This window comes from Pseudorca crassidens, chromosome 3 (genome assembly GCF_039906515.1).
Source record: "Pseudorca crassidens isolate mPseCra1 chromosome 3, mPseCra1.hap1, whole genome shotgun sequence".
Lineage (NCBI taxonomy): Eukaryota > Metazoa > Chordata > Mammalia > Artiodactyla > Delphinidae > Pseudorca > Pseudorca crassidens.
Genome location: NC_090298.1, coordinates 64,534,943 through 64,550,584, shown reverse-complemented (window position 1 = coordinate 64,550,584; position 15,642 = coordinate 64,534,943). Strand labels below are relative to the sequence as shown.

At 43.3% G+C, this 15,642-nt stretch overlaps 1 protein-coding gene across 5 annotated transcripts in view; it reads right to left on the bottom strand.

Annotated features, from left to right (window-relative positions):
• The window catches only part of RASGRF2 (Ras protein specific guanine nucleotide releasing factor 2), a 230,136-nt gene that overhangs the window by 28,544 nt on the left and 185,950 nt on the right, over positions 1 to 15,642 (bottom strand). For all 5 annotated transcript variants that reach the window (XM_067731139.1, XM_067731141.1, XM_067731142.1 and 2 more), the window contains exon 19: positions 2,088 to 2,200. In XM_067731139.1, coding sequence (XP_067587240.1) covers positions 2,088 to 2,200 — 113 coding nt within the window. The remainder of the gene's footprint in view (positions 1 to 2,087; positions 2,201 to 15,642) is intronic.

Genomic DNA, 15,642 nt, shown 5'->3' with positions numbered 1-15,642 from the left:
CTGTACCATCTACTACAATTTCCATTCCTTATCAGTCTTACACTTCTAATTCTCAGGTCACTTACTCAGCAAAAATAATTTGTACATCTTAAGCCTGATGAATAATAAAGACCTGAGATGGTAAATAATTTTCATCTGAAGTAGTAGTGCCAATCAGCTGAGTTCTGAGCTCACCTGCGGGTGCAGGAAGAAAGTGCTCAGGATGGATTGGTGATATCTGGCATGGGTGCTGTGATGGGACAGGCAACATGAGGGCCTCAAACTGGCCAATCCTGACAGTCTTTCCCAGTCTGAGCCCCACCCCACTCCCATTTCCCTGCCAGCTATTTAGTCAAACGTCCCTAGGGGCACACACTTTCAGAACCTAGCTTTTAATTATCAATGTTTTAAATACAAGGAGGATAATCAACTGTTCACATGGAGAAAAGAGGAACAGCAATCACTCACAGATATGACCACTCATCCACCGATATCAGGCTTTATCTGAAGATGTATTTCGAATTTTAAAAGCTGAAAATAAACATAGTAACTGAGCCCCTAAGCTCACTTAGATGTTTCATAGGATGGAAAAAGTGACAAAGGCTCTTAATAGTTTCCTAGGGTTGCCCTAAACAAGTACAACAAACTACATGGCTTGAAACAATAGAAATTCATTGTCTCAGAGTTCTAGAGGCTTGAAGTCCAAAGTCAAGGTGTCCACAGGGCCATGCTCTCTCTGAAACCTGAAATCCTTCCTTGCCTTTTCCCAGCTTTTGGTGGTTTGCCAGCCAATGCTTGGCATTCCTTGGCTTGCAGCTACATCACTCCAATCTCTGCTCCATCTTCACATGGCCTTCTCTCTGTGTCTCCCTCTGTCTTCCCACGGGCATCTTCTTATAAGGACACCACTCATATTGGATTCGGTGCCTGCCTGCCTCCAGTATGACCTCATCTTAACTAAGTACATCTGCAATAGCCCTATTTCCACATAAGGTCATATTCTCAGGTACTGAGGGTTAGGACCTCCACATACTTTTGAGGGGGACACAATTCAACCCATAATAGCCCACAGACCAAAGAAGGATCTGGCTATGGAATTTTGAGCTAATGGGACTAAGAATGACTTGTAGTCCAATTGCTAAAATGTTACAGACCAGAATCTTGCATTGCTGCATCAGGGAGGGGCCTCCAAAGGCATGGTGGATTGAGCTAAATTGGACTCCCCTCTACACACAAACATTGTGGATAACGAAGAAACAACAATAGAGTTGAGCATAGAAGAAAGGAAGGGGTCTTTCCAGAGGTTGCGAATGAAGAGGGAAGTAGAAATCAGAACGGTGAAGGAGTACCAGGCCCTGGCAGATTGGGGCTGGGCTTTCCACCCCGTGTAGGGACAGACATATAGTGAGGTGGAAAGCTGTAACTGAAATGTCCATACAGAGACATGGATGGCTGCCCTCTTCATGTAAAGTGGACTGGAAAAAATCCACCCATCTGTTCGAGAAGCTATAAGAAAGTTTGTTACCTGCTTGGATGCTTGGTGTAATGACAGACACAAGCAACCTCTGGTGGGAAACCTGAAGTACAAGACTTTGTCAAACTGAAGTGTGGGGTCCCAATTTATACAACCTACCTGATGTGGAAATCTCCACCTAAGAAGCTGACAGTAAAATTGGTCCAGGACCAGTGAAACAAGCTGAAGAAAACGCATAGCTGCTCTATGACGGCACATCCACAAGCCAGGTGCACAAGACTCCCCCAGAAACACTACAACCCCGCTCATAAACATGAACTTGTAATAGACACTTAGAACCCACATGAGAAAAAAACACCTCTGCAATGCCTGCTGGACCTGCAGGAGAGGATCTTCAGGCTTTTGGTTCTACAGTAAACCACCACCTGCCCACACAAACAGGAGCGATTGTACTGCACACAAGTTATGTCACCCAGTCTGAAGTCTTCCCGAGGCAGCTTTCCCAGTGAGGACAGAATCCCTGCTGCCCCTCAGGAGTCTAATATACATCCTTCTGGTTTGACAGGATCTTATTTTCTACGAACACAGCACAAATCAACCAGTGTGATTAATAGGCACCTACAATTGCCTTTACCTCAGGATATTCGCTGTGGCTTTCCGTTCTTGGGGAAGAAGATCTGGGTCTCGCAAAACTTCTTCTAGCAAGTTTAGGACGTTCATCTTTAGTTCATTGTTGAGTTCGAAATCCTATAAAATGAAATGGATCTTTTTAAATTTTAGTTTTGAAGGGTTTAGCTCCATGACACCATTCCTCGTGACAAATTTGTGGAAAGTAAAATGTATGGGCCCTAGACCCTTCCCCCTCCAGAGATTCTGACTTAATTGGTTTGGGATGGGGCCCTGTCGCTAGGCTCCCTGGGGGATAGGAATTCCTCAAAGAGACATGTGTGCCCCTTAGCCTGGAACGCTGCCTCCCCCCAGGTTTATTTCTATTCATCTCTCAGCTCTAGGAGGTGATGTACTTTCTCCCAGGAGCCTTCTTAAGTTGACCCAGTGGGACAAAGAGCTTTTCCTTGGTGTTCCTATGGTACAACCTATGATAACTTACTGTACTATAAGGGCTGATTTAATTGTCTGGTTTCCCATTGGTCCATGAGTAAGATCAGTAACTGGGGCATAACAATAGCTAAAGAAAAGATTTTTGCAAGAATAAAATCTGTCATTTGGGCAGTGACTTGAATGAAGGACTTCAGTACAGGTATGCTAAAGAATAAATGATACACACCAATGGGGCTGTGTCAAACAAACACAGGAGTGAGATTGAAAGGGTACCCACCCAGCAAAGTTGGTACCATATGAACGCCAAAATGATTAATGAGAGTAATAAGTAATAGGCACCTGAATCAAAACCACCTGCAAGTCACTACTGATGCCCACAAACAAATACATAAATAGAGAAATACATAAAGAGGGTGGAAGAGAAAACTATTCTTTACAGTGGACTTGCAATAAATGCAAAGGAATATAAGAGTTAGAAAATCACCATTTTTGACCAAAGCAGTCATAACGGATCAGGTAAGGATCATGAATAGATGCTGAAATTTATGGAGAAACAGAATTAATAGTGTCAGAGTACTCCTCCCACAATGCTACCATTAGAGATTATTTATTATTTACAAAGGAAGAATCTGACAGATGCCACCTGAACCAAGTGAGCAGAGTTGCCACCACCAGTAATGGAGCAAACCAACATCATGGACCCACTAAGGTAATGTTCCGTGAAGAATCATCACTTAGTATTTTTGCCCTAAATGCATAATCCCGCACCTGCATTGTGAGGAAGCACTGGCCTGCACACTTCAAAAATGTTAATGTCATCAAAGAGAAACTGAGAAACTGGTCCAGTTTAAAGGACACCAAAGGGACCAGAGCTAAATGCAACAGGTGAGCCTGGATTAGATCCGGGATCGAGGGGGAACTGCTACACAGGGCATTACTGGGACAACTAGCAAAAACTGAGTCAGAACTATGTACTAGTTGAGAGCATCCTATCCATGTTAAATGGTCCTGAATTTGATCATTTTGCTGGGGCTGTTTCAGAGCAGGTCCTTGTTCTTTGTTGGGTTGAGGGGAGGAGAGAGAGAATGTGAGAGAGAAAAGGAGAGGGAGGGGGAACACTCATGTGGTAAACATGTGAACTATTAGTGATTCCAGATGTGTATCCGTGCACTTTGTTTAATTCTGACATTTTCTCTTGATTTGAAAATTTTCAAAGCAAAAAGTTAATAAAAAGGTAAAGTTGTAGTTCTTTTATTACATGCATTCTCATAAAATACCAACAGCATACTGGCAGCATCCTGGGACTGTCGGGTATTCAGAGGTGAACTGAATGCCGCCATGACTTGCTTTCAAGATCTGACTCTGACAGACTATCTTTGTACATGCAGGCATGAGGGTTTATTTTCCCTCTTATATAAAGTTACCCATTATAAGTACATTTTAACTTTAGGAAAAGTAATTTTGAAGCACTGACATTCTGAATTCTTTTAAATGATTAGAGAGAATATTGCTAATTGCAATGGATCCAATAAAAAGAAAACAGCATACTTTTACTATATTTAGTAAATTAGGAACATAAAGTCCATACTTTCACAAATTGTAGACAATGCAAAAGTCTCACTTAACTTGAATATCTGTGAGCCTCAGGATGGTGGAGAACAGTGTCATTCATTTTTCTCAATATTTCACTTTCACTGTTTGACAATCAGTACCATTTCTTCGAGAACACGAGCCACTAGGGCCCCAGGCAACACCTTCAGTTGATATGTTTTCCTAAAATTTCACCTACTTATTGTCCAAGAGCTTCTTGGCTATTGCTTTTCTTTAAAAATGTATGCGAGGAGGAGAGAGTAATACCTTGCTGCTGCTCTTTTCCTTTGTCTGTCCCCACCCCCCAGTTTCAAAGGTAATGGGAATGATGTTTATAAACAGTTAATGATCTCACCTACTTCAATCTTCATGCACTACCAAAGGATTTCTCAGCCACCAGGAGTCTTTGCTTAATGGATATTTGATATTTATTATTGAGATGACTGAATCCTGTTGCTATGTTGAGTCTCTCAATGATGCAAATAATCTGATTATCATAAATGGATTAGTGTGAAGGACATCAAGCCAGTGTTTGGACCTTGTTGGGGGCTAATTAGTGGTTTAATCAACAAGCATCCCCAAGCACCTACTGTGCCCCAACCTGGGCTCAACAGGAGGAATGCTTCTGAGACCCCAGGAAGGCAAATTCTGTGAAAGGTCTTGTTAAAGAAAACAATGTAATTTGATTATTCTGAGCTCTGGGAAGACTAGCCTAAGAGAGACCTTTGAAAACTTGGTGAAATCTGCCCAGACACTATCTGAAGCACAACAAATGGTTACAGGTGAATGCTCGCTTTGCTGAGGATGCAGCTAATATGAAGTAGATTAGCTAATGATGGCTGAGTATGAAATGTAAGAATTCTCACTCATAGTTTTCCTTTACACTTGCACAGGCTTTTATCAGGTTCAAAGTGACCTTCTGTATATGATTTCAGCTCTTCCTCAGCCGACCCAGGGGCAGGTAAGGCGGGAACCAAGATCCAATTTCACACCCGGGTGGCTGAGGCTGACAGAATGTGATCACGTGGGGTGAGATGAGGCACACAAGGACGCGGCTGCGCGGGGACAAGAGCACAGATCTTCCACCTTACTTCCACCCGCGCTTTGCTAACTGTCACGTGCCCACGAATCACCGCAGATTCCGGTGCAGCAGGTCTGGAATGGGGACTGACTCTAATTTTCTAACGAGCTCCTGGGTTTTGCTGGTCACACTTTGAGTAACAAAACTTTGCCATTAAAAACAATTCATGCAAAAAACAACTCCTCAAAAACTGATAACAATCTGAACCCTGTGATGTACAACCTAGAACGTAAATTTTTCTTTCTTCACCAGTGCATGTAAAATCCAGAATTGGCCATTCAAAAATCCCTGTTTAAAAGCATAGTACCTACTACTCAATGAAAAGAAATCTGAATCAGCTAAAAGGCACTTGCCCTATTTAAACCCAGAGGTCGATTATTCACAATAAGTCTGCCTGACCGCCATTTTGTAATTATCTAGAATCTCATTTTTGGCTACATTTCCCCAGGTCCTGAAATGGGAAACCAGAATACTGGGTGGTGGAGGAACACCGGCTCCTTGGCAAAGTCAGCAACCAAGGCGCCCACAAGGTGGCGCTCCCGGGTCGCCTGGCTCGTCGGGAGTCGGCAGCGCCTTTCCCGGACTCGCGGGCGGTGTAGAGCGAGCCGGGCCCGAGCCAGGGAGCTTCGGGGTAAGATGAGTGAACCCCGCGGCACCCAAGAGGGCCTGCAGTTATCCCAGCAACAGCTTCCTTAGGTTAGTTTTCGTTTTCCAATTCATCAAGCAGGGCTGAGGAGGCTTAAGACTGGAAAAAAGAAACCACCCTGTTTTCAAAGAGGCAGAGCCCAGAAAATGTGAGACTTCTACATTTCAGTCTCTGAACAGGAGACTATAGCTCGTGTTCTTTCAACAATTACTGAGCACCTCAATACCTAGGGCTCTGGGGGAGACACAGAACAGCCAACAGAAGTCTGGGCGAATGGAGGAGATACTAACCAATGAAACACAGGGAGAGGGGCTTTAAGGGGGGTAATCTCGGGCTTCCCTGGTGGCACAGTGGTTAAAGAATCCGCCTGCCAATGCAGGAGACAAGGGTTCGATCCTTGGTCCGGAAAGATCCCATATGCCGCGGAGCAACTAAGCCTGCGAGCCACAACTACTGAAGACTGTGCGCCACAACTACTGAAGCCCGTGCGCCTAGAGCCCGTGGTCTGCAACAAGAAGCCGCTGCAATGAGAAGCCCGCGCACCGCAACGAAGAGTAGCCCCCGCTCGCCGCAACTATAGAAAGCCTGCGGACAGCAACGAAGACCCAACGCAGCCAAAAATAAATTTATCAAAAAAAAAAAAAAAAAAAAGAGGGGAGCATCTAAAAGCAGGTGAGACCCTGGCGCCTGATTGAGTCTTAGGAGAGGGGCAGGTCTGGGAACCCCCTGGAAAGAGGTGACAGCTTAAGCAGAGTGTCCAAGAGTGGAATGTGGCACACAGCAAATGCTTAGGAACAAAAAGTTACCACCCGATGATGCAAGAATCCTCCTGGAGAGGTAAGCTATTGGGACATAAGGATATTTTACCAAGATTTTATAGACTCTACTCAAACACATTCAAAAATGATTAGGAGAGTCAATATTTCCCCTAGGTTAGTGAACAACTCCTGAGGTAATTATCATAACTGAGACTTAGTGAGAGTTTGCTGCACGCTAGATGATATTCTAACCACCCTATTATCTAATTCAACCCTCAACAGCAACACAGTTACAATCATTATTATTTCCATTTCACATTTGAGGGAGTCAAAGTACAGAGAATCTAAGTATCTTGTCCAAAGTCACACAGGTAGCAAGCGGCAGACCCAGGACACAAACCTGGGCAGTGTCAGCTCAAGCCTGAGTTTTTAACTGCTACATAAGGACTCTCCAGAAACACTGGTTATCAGTGAAGGGTCACTGGTAGCTTGGGCTGAAAGACACATCCAAACTGTAGCTGGTTACCGTGCTGAGCCTGGAACTATCTCCCACCTATACTAACTACCATTTGAGACACAGATCTTGAGACTGAAGTTTGTATGAATAAGACTAGACGACAGAACAGAAAAATCATCTGTGAGGCAATAAGTCAGATTCTCTGGCACTTTAAAACTAACCCCTGTTGATAGTTTAGGCACCTTGGAAATTACCTTCATTCTTTCAGGAGAGCAGGGTAATAATTATAATATACTACATATGGCCAAGGGAACTCTAGGACATTGGGAAAGGCTGATTCAGTAAACACAGTTTGAGGGTAAAGAGAATTATGAGGGTAATTTTCTCACTGTAATCAGTACAGTGTATTCCTAACAGTGGCCAGAGTTTTTAAAAGGAAAGTGGAAATACTGCAGAGTGGAGTAAAACCCCATAAATTTTAATACCTAGACCGAAGGACTCATAAAGAAGGGGCTTAGGATGTGTCAGGCTCAAAAATAAGAGCCTAAGGTTTGACTTAATGATTTTCAAGAAAAGGAAAAGCAGCCTGTTTCCTGCCTTCTTGACTACAGAAGATGAACATTTTAATTGAAATTGTGGTGTAGATTTAGGTTAGATCTGGGCCATTTTGTCAAGTGGGAAACTGAGGCAAAGATGCTGACCAATCTTCCCAAATCTGTGCAAATCTACAATCTCCCCTGGATGTTAACAAACTAAAAATAACAAGCCTTTAAACCAGTGTGGTTTTCTGCTCTTCTGGGGAGGGGAACCTTCCTTTAGAACTTTAATGTTGACACCTGATCCCAGGGGGGATTGTGCTGGCTGAAAGCTGGTATGGCAGACCCTGCCCATCACCTGCCTGGCCTTGTCTACCTGCCACCACCCTGGTTTGCCCACCTTCTCACCACCTCTGGGCAACCCTGACTCTGAATTGGGGTTTCTCACTGGAAAAGTGAACAGTAGGGTTTTCCAGCATTTCTCATCACCAAACTACAAAAATATTTTAACCACTATAAAATTTGGTTTTGTCTGCACTATAGAAAGAACAGCCTGGGACTTCCCTGGTGGTCCAGAGGTTAAGGCTTTGCCTTCCAATGCAGGGGGTGCAGGTTCGATCCTTGGTTGGGAAGCTAGGGTCCCACATGCCTGTGGCCAAAAATCCAAATCATAAAACAGAAGCAATATTGTAACAAAATCAATAAAGACTTAAAAAAATATGGTCCACATCAAAAAAATCATTTAAAAAAAAAAGAACAGCCTAACTGAAAATTTTAAGGAAGGGCATTAAGTTTGGAAGGAAACCCTACGGAGCAATACCATAGTAATTCTAAACCTTCCAATACCTGTTCAACACTTACTAGTTATTAATTACTCATAAGATTTAGAATCTTCAAAGAGGGAGAGGATATATAGGAAATGTGTGCCTGACTATCATGTAGGAGCTTATTATGTACCAGGAAAAGGTAGTAAAGTCCAGATATAATTAAACCCCAAATTTGGTAAGCACAGGTGCTCCTGGTGGGCCCTCAAATATTTGTTGGATGAATGGATAAAAGTTCCTGGGAAGGGTTCTTAACTTTGAGACAAGTGGTAATAAGCTACCTAATTCTTCTTAAACTGGCAGTTTGGGAAATTAGTTTAGCAGATGTGAAGTGGGAGGCTACGAGGAGAAGGCACAATGCAAAGTGTGGAAGCTATGTCAGAACAAAAATAACTGGGAAGAGGCAAATGGCAATGAATGACACCAACTCAGAGAGAAGGAAAAAGCCATGCAGAAAATCATTTGTTTGATCATTTTCTAATAAATGACTGCATGTGAATGACTTGCTAAAATTCAGCCTCTAGACCTGAAGAGCTGTGTGTATAAGAATTTTAAATATTGCCCTACAACCTTGAAATCAGATAGCTCCCAAGGTTACATCTTTAAGGTTCAAAAGAGAATCAGCCTGTTTAAAAAGCATTTATCAGAAAAAAAGAGAATTTTCCCACATGCTGTGTTTTCCATTGGTTTCTAGATAGATGGTTAATTGATATGGATTGTAGCTTTCAAGACAATGGCAAGGATTGGAGGGAGAAAGAAAAGTTTGGAAGGGCCTGGGGTTTTATTGTTTGTTTGGGTTTTTTTTTTAACATCTTTATTGGAGTATAATTGCCTTACAATGGTGTGTTAGTTTCTGCTTCATAAAGTGAATCAGCTATACATATACATATATCCCCATATTTCCTCCCTCTTGCGTCTCCCTCCCACCCTCCCTATCCCACCCCTCTAGGCGGTCACAAAGCACGGAGCTGATCTCCCTATGCTATGTGGCTGCTTCCCACTAGCTATCGATTTTACATTTGGTAGTGTATATATGTCAATGAAGGGCCTGATTTTAATCCTGATTTTATAACCTTCTTAGTTAATTAATGCCACATGCCAAGAAAACTTAACTCGAATAAAGGCCTTAGGAAAATGCTAGAATGTGTTCTCTAAGCTATGCTTTGTTCTCCCTTCCTGGATTCATGAGGGGAAAAAACTGATAAACAGCTGGTCGGTTTCCCCCACAGAGAAGAGACTCAGAGTCATAGGAATGTGGTAGAATTAGAACCTTTGACATCCATCCAGAGAGAAACTTTATACCAGGAGATGAAATATAGGTTGGTGACAGACTTGGAGCAGAGTGGAGAGGAGAGAAACACAAAGAAAATGGCAGCAGGTGAGACAAAACCTCAGACCCGAATGAACAATTTGATGCACCAACGTTAAGCGGGCTCCTTGGAGTCCTAAGGTGACTTAAAGTGATGGAGGGTTGCTTGTCCTGAGGACTCGACTGCACGCCACGGTCTCCAGAAACGCTTCCAAGGTCCAAGAGTGATTATGAGCATGCAGAATGCAAACTGGGAAAAATGAGGACCCCCTATGGCACCTTCATCAGAAAACTCTTACAGCAGAGATAAGAAGCTATCAAAGTACATAAAATCCCATGTGTGCTTCTCCGCATTTTCTCTGTCAATAAACTCCATCCACAAAAGGTTAAAGAATCCCACTAGTTCTAAAGGGAAAACGAAATTTCTGTCTCAGCAACTAATGGAAACTGAAAATAAGTTCCATTTAAGACGCTGGCTTCTTAAACTCTTAATTCTATTTCACACTGACTTGAATAAATCCTGTTGTAAATGTCTTGCCAAGCTTTTTTTTTTTTCAGTACGTGGGCCTCTCACTGTTGTGGCCTCTCCCGTTGCGGAGCACAGGCTCCGGACGCGCAGGCTCAGCGGCTGTGGCTCACAGGCCCAGCCGCTCCGCGGCATGTGGGATCTTCCCGGACCAGGGCACGAACCCGTGTCCCCTGCATCGGCAGGCGGACTCTCAACCACTGCGCCACCAGGGAAGCCCCATTGCCAAGCATTTTTTAAAAGACAAGCATGGAAAGCTTAAGGAGAGTTTAAAGGATAACAACAGGGATGCATAAAAGATAAGAAAAAGCTCTGGTAAGCAGTTCAAGGAACTAGGATCTTCTTACTTGGTTGTTTGCTTGGACCAGAGAAAAAGAGTTAGGATCTGTCTTCAAGATTAAAAAAAAAAAAAAAAAAAGAGAACCCATATTTATCAGATAATAGCTTCTTATATATTATATTTTCTAGAGCAATTTGACAAATCATTCTTTTCTGCAGAAGAACCCCATACAGATCATTAGGCCAATTTTACAAATTTACAGTCAGCACATACTGGAATCCAGACTAGAATTCAGGTTTCCAGATTTCTCTCCTCACGTGAGTCCTTTTTGACCCAGAAATTACAGTGAAATGTGATGCTATTCTGAGCGGAGGAGAGAACAATGTCAAAAACAACAACACATAGGTGAAAATAAGTACTAGCTACGTGTCCAGGAAATCAGTAGGAGCCGAAAGGACTTTAAGTTGTTGTCCTAATTAAACCGAAGACAGCATTTCCTATTTCATTTTGGCTGCCTTCATGGGAAGTCTGAGCTTGTGAACAAACGCTGGTTTGTACCTGGTGGATGTTTGAGATTTCATAGCTTAGACATTCAGAGGTCAACAGTGGTGGTGTGGACAGCTAGAAGCAAATGCGGACCAATTAATAAGGACGAGGCTAATATAAAAAGTATGTGGCCCACGGATTATATTCCCATTTGTTGATTTTTATAAAAGCATTTGCAAGGTTGAAGCAGTAGATGACTAATTTATCATTAAAAATAAATTTTTTCATAGCTGCCAGCATCTCACATTGTGACTGAATTCTCTCTTCTTGTTCCTGGCATCCCCCCCTGCAAGAACCCACTGGCAGGGGAAGGCCCAGAAGCCTCCTTGTACTTAGGGGCCCCTGAGCGTTGGGGCTGCACCCCGATCCACCTGGGATAGTGGGGGACTGTCTGGGGTCCCGAGGCCTGGAGAATAGCGGGGGTTTTCTGACCTGTGACCGTGGACAGCACCGGCCCCAACTCCTGCCCTGGCCAGTGACCGGCGGAGACTGGTACACAGGAGCCTGCTAATCACTGTCTGAATGCAGGAGGCACTGCAGTGGTTTCTGGAAGGGAGAAAGAAAGGGCTCTGCCCCCCATCAACCTTTAGCAAATACAAATCCTTTGTCTAAGTGACACAGAGTCTAGGATGAAAGTAACTTTTCTAAGAGAAGACTTAGAGAGGGGAAGCAGTGTCAGTGCTAACAAAGATACGCTCACTGTTTTGAGTCAGAAGTGTTTTACTTTACATTTTGAGTGGTTTGCATCCCAAGCGTTGGCCGGAGAGATGGGGAGGCTGTGACATTGTTGGTTAAGAGCCTGAGCTGGGCAGCCAGCAGCCCGGGTGCGAAACCTGGTTCTGCCACTTGCCACCTGCATCATCTTGGGCAAACTGTTTCATCTCCAGCCTTCAATTTCCCCATCTACAAAGCTGGGATTATACCTTCCCTCTCTCAAAAGGCTGGAGTGAGGAGTAAAGGACTTAGTATTTGAAGACTGCTTTAACAATACAGTATTGTTAAAGAATATTTTGAAAACACTGGAAGTCTGCATTCAGAATGCATCCTCAGAGAGGAAACTGCCTTCTAGGTGGGGGGTTAGGTTTTCAATTTCCCGTAAAGGATGGTATGTCCCATATTGTAACTAAGACAATGTCAAACCTCAGGCTGGCCCAGAGATCATTTGCCTGGAATCCCATCACCTCTCCTCCCAGCTCGTGCCAGGGACACATCTCCTCTGGGAGTGGGCATTGGGAAATCTCATCCAGCTGTGGTGAGGATTCGGGAACGGGGCGTTTGTAAAGTTCTGGGCATCTTCAGGAGTGTGAGGTCAGGAAGCACCCACGTGTGGCAGACAGTACTGTGGACAGGGAAGCACTCTTTCTCCTGAGAGAGCTCCAAGGTCAGGCAACCCTACTCCGAAGGCTGCCTTGTGAGTGGGAAGAAGATCTGTGGCCCAAGAGCAGACACTAGGCAGTGCATGTGGACAGGGCAAGTCCTCCACGGCTGACTGGTAGGAGTGAGTATAGACAAGAAGGGGGCTGAGCCCGAGGAGAGGAGAGGACAGGGCTGGAAGCAGGCGGAGAGCTGTCCGTCGAGGCGATGGGAGCTCAGTAGTTGGTTCTTTTTTATGCATTTCATTCTCCCGCCCACAACAAAAGTCCGTACTGTGCTTGTCCTGGCCCAACCTCCGTTTCAGATTTGCAGCAAAGGATAAATCTGAACTTAGTGCTTTAATCTGATGCTGGATTTTGTGTTTTACTAAGCAACGTCAACAAATTAAAAAATTTAAAAGGGCCCCCTGTCATCTGTCAAAATAAGAAACAGGAGATGAAATGATAAACTCCCATTTTAGGACACCCTGATCCCTGAGGTCTTTGAACATACTAAGCACTGGCCATCACAGCAGCACCCACTTTTCTGCCTCAATAAGTCAACAGGGCATGTTCTCGCTGTACCGCTGGCCTGGGGCTGCAGGCCCAAACCAAGCCTAAGGATGCTCATTGTACTTACTTATTGGGAAAAAGCCATATCCTCTCTGTCAGATTTATAACCCCAACACCAATGTTACATAAAGGTTTTGCTTTTGTCTACATAAGCCCAGTGTGGGTGTGTCCCTCTTCAGCAGGCTCATTGGGGCCATAGCGGGGACCATCCATCAGGTTCCTGCTTCTGAGGAACGGGGCACTGCAGGGGAGTGTGGGAAGAATTCTGAGCCAGACATCAGAGCTGGGTCTGGCTCCCTGCGGCACTTCTGAGCGGCCTGGAACTGTGCTTGTTATTCTGTAGCCACCAGTCCCTCGGGGCCAGAGGCTACTACTCTGGATGCTACGCACGTAGAACATTTCCACCACTGTAGAAAGTTCACTGGGCAGTGCGGATCGAACCTCCCTGAGACCTAACGGCTTCACTGGTCAAATAGGGGTAATGGCATTTTGTCTGAAAGCCTGGGTTCAGCCCAGACGCACCCTCACAGGGCTCTACCAAGAGCAGCCATCTGTAGTGTTCTGAGCATCCACCCAGAACAGTTACTCGAACAGGAGTTACCTTCCGTAACCCCTCACAACCACAAGGAGTAAGTAGTACCAACCCCACTTTATAGAAGAAGAAATGGAGGCCTGGGGGAGCTAAACCGTTTGCTCAGCCACAGAGCTGACACACGACAGGGCAGGGTTTCAATCCAGGCAACTCTGGCTCTGAAGCCTGTGCTCCTACCCACATCATCCTGCTTTTCCAACAAGATTCTGAAGGCCCCTCTGCTCGGGATCCATGGGACATGGACAGACGGCCTGGGTTCAGCTCCTACCAGGATTTTTGGAGGCGTAAGAACTTTCACCTCTGCTGCTCTGAGTGACTACAGAGTGGGGCTGTGAGGGCTGCTAACTCCTGTTTTATTCCCCAAACTACATTTATTTGTTAATTGTGTTCAGAAAGTGTTATAGAATATATTTTTTCAGGTTATATAATAATATTTATTTTCTGTTTAAAAGATTATTTTGGGCTACTCAAATACAATAGGCTTCATATTAGAATTTTTGAAAGCCGTTGTTTTCCCTAAGCACTCTCTCACTCTGACAATCAATTGTGGATGATAAAAATTTACTAGGTTTGTCCTTTCTTTGTCCTTTCCTTGATACACGTATGGTAGTTAATCTAGTTTGTAAAGGATACAAGTAAGAATGACTATAAAGTGACACTGTCACCTCATAACTGCCTCCTTTTAAGTTGACCTATTTTTATACCCTACCATGCAGCTAATATACAATAGCATACAAATAGCATTATAGAATATATATTTTTTTCTTTTTTTCTCCCTCCCACCCTCCCTATCCCACCCCTAGAATATATTTTTTAATAAAAAGACTAATAGGGTCTGTGTGAGTATGTGTATATGTGTGTATATATTTCTATGATAAAGTATATATAAAACCCTCTTATAAATGTATACATACTTACACCCTTATGAATATAAATTTTAAAAGTATCATACACAATGTTAAAAGCAAAAGAACAAACTGGGGGAGGTAATAGAAATAAAAGCAAAAATAAACAAATGGGACCTAATCAAACTTACAAGCTTTTGCACAGTTAAGGAAACCATAAACAAAACGAAAAGACAACTTACGGACTGGTAGAAAATATTTGCAAATGATGCGACTGACAAGGGCTTAATTTCCAAAATATGCAAACAGCTCATACAACTCAACAACAAAAAAACAACCCAATCGAAAAACTGGTAGAAGACCTAAATAGACATTTCTCCAAAGAAGACATACAGATGGTCAATAGGCACATGAAAAGGTGCTCAAAATTGCTAATTATTAGAGAAATGAAATCAAAACTACAATGAGGTGCCACCTCACACCTGTCACAATGGCCATCATTGAAAAGTCTACAAATAATAAATGCTGGAGAGGGAGAAAAGGGAACCCTCCTACACTGTTAGTGGGAATGTAAGTTGGTACAGCCACTGTGGAAAGCAGTATGGAGGTTCCTCAAAAAACTAAAAATAGAGCTGCCGAATGATCCAGTAATACCACTCCTGGGCATATACCTGGACAAAATTATAATTCTAAAAGATACATGCACCCCTATGTGAATAGAAGCACTATTCATAATAGCCAAGACATGGAAGCAACCTAAATGTCCATCGACATTTATGATGGACATTTATGAATGAAGAAGATGTGGTGTATATATATACACACACACACACACACACACACACACACACACACACAGGAATATTACTCAGCCATAAAAAAGAATGAAATAATGCCATTTGTAGCAATATGGATGAACCTAGAGATTATCATACTAAGTGAAGTAAGTCAGAAAGAGAAAGACAACTACCATATGATATCATTTATATGTGGAATCTAAAATGTGACACAAATGAACCTATCTACAAAACAGAAACAGATTCACAGACATAGAGAACAAATTTGTGGTTGCCAAGAAGGAGGGGAGGTGGGAGAGGGATGGATTGGGAATTTGGGGTTAGCAGATGCAAACTATTATATATAGAATGGGTAAACAACAAGGTCCTACTGTATAGCACAGGGAACTATATTTAATATCCTGTGATAAACCATAAT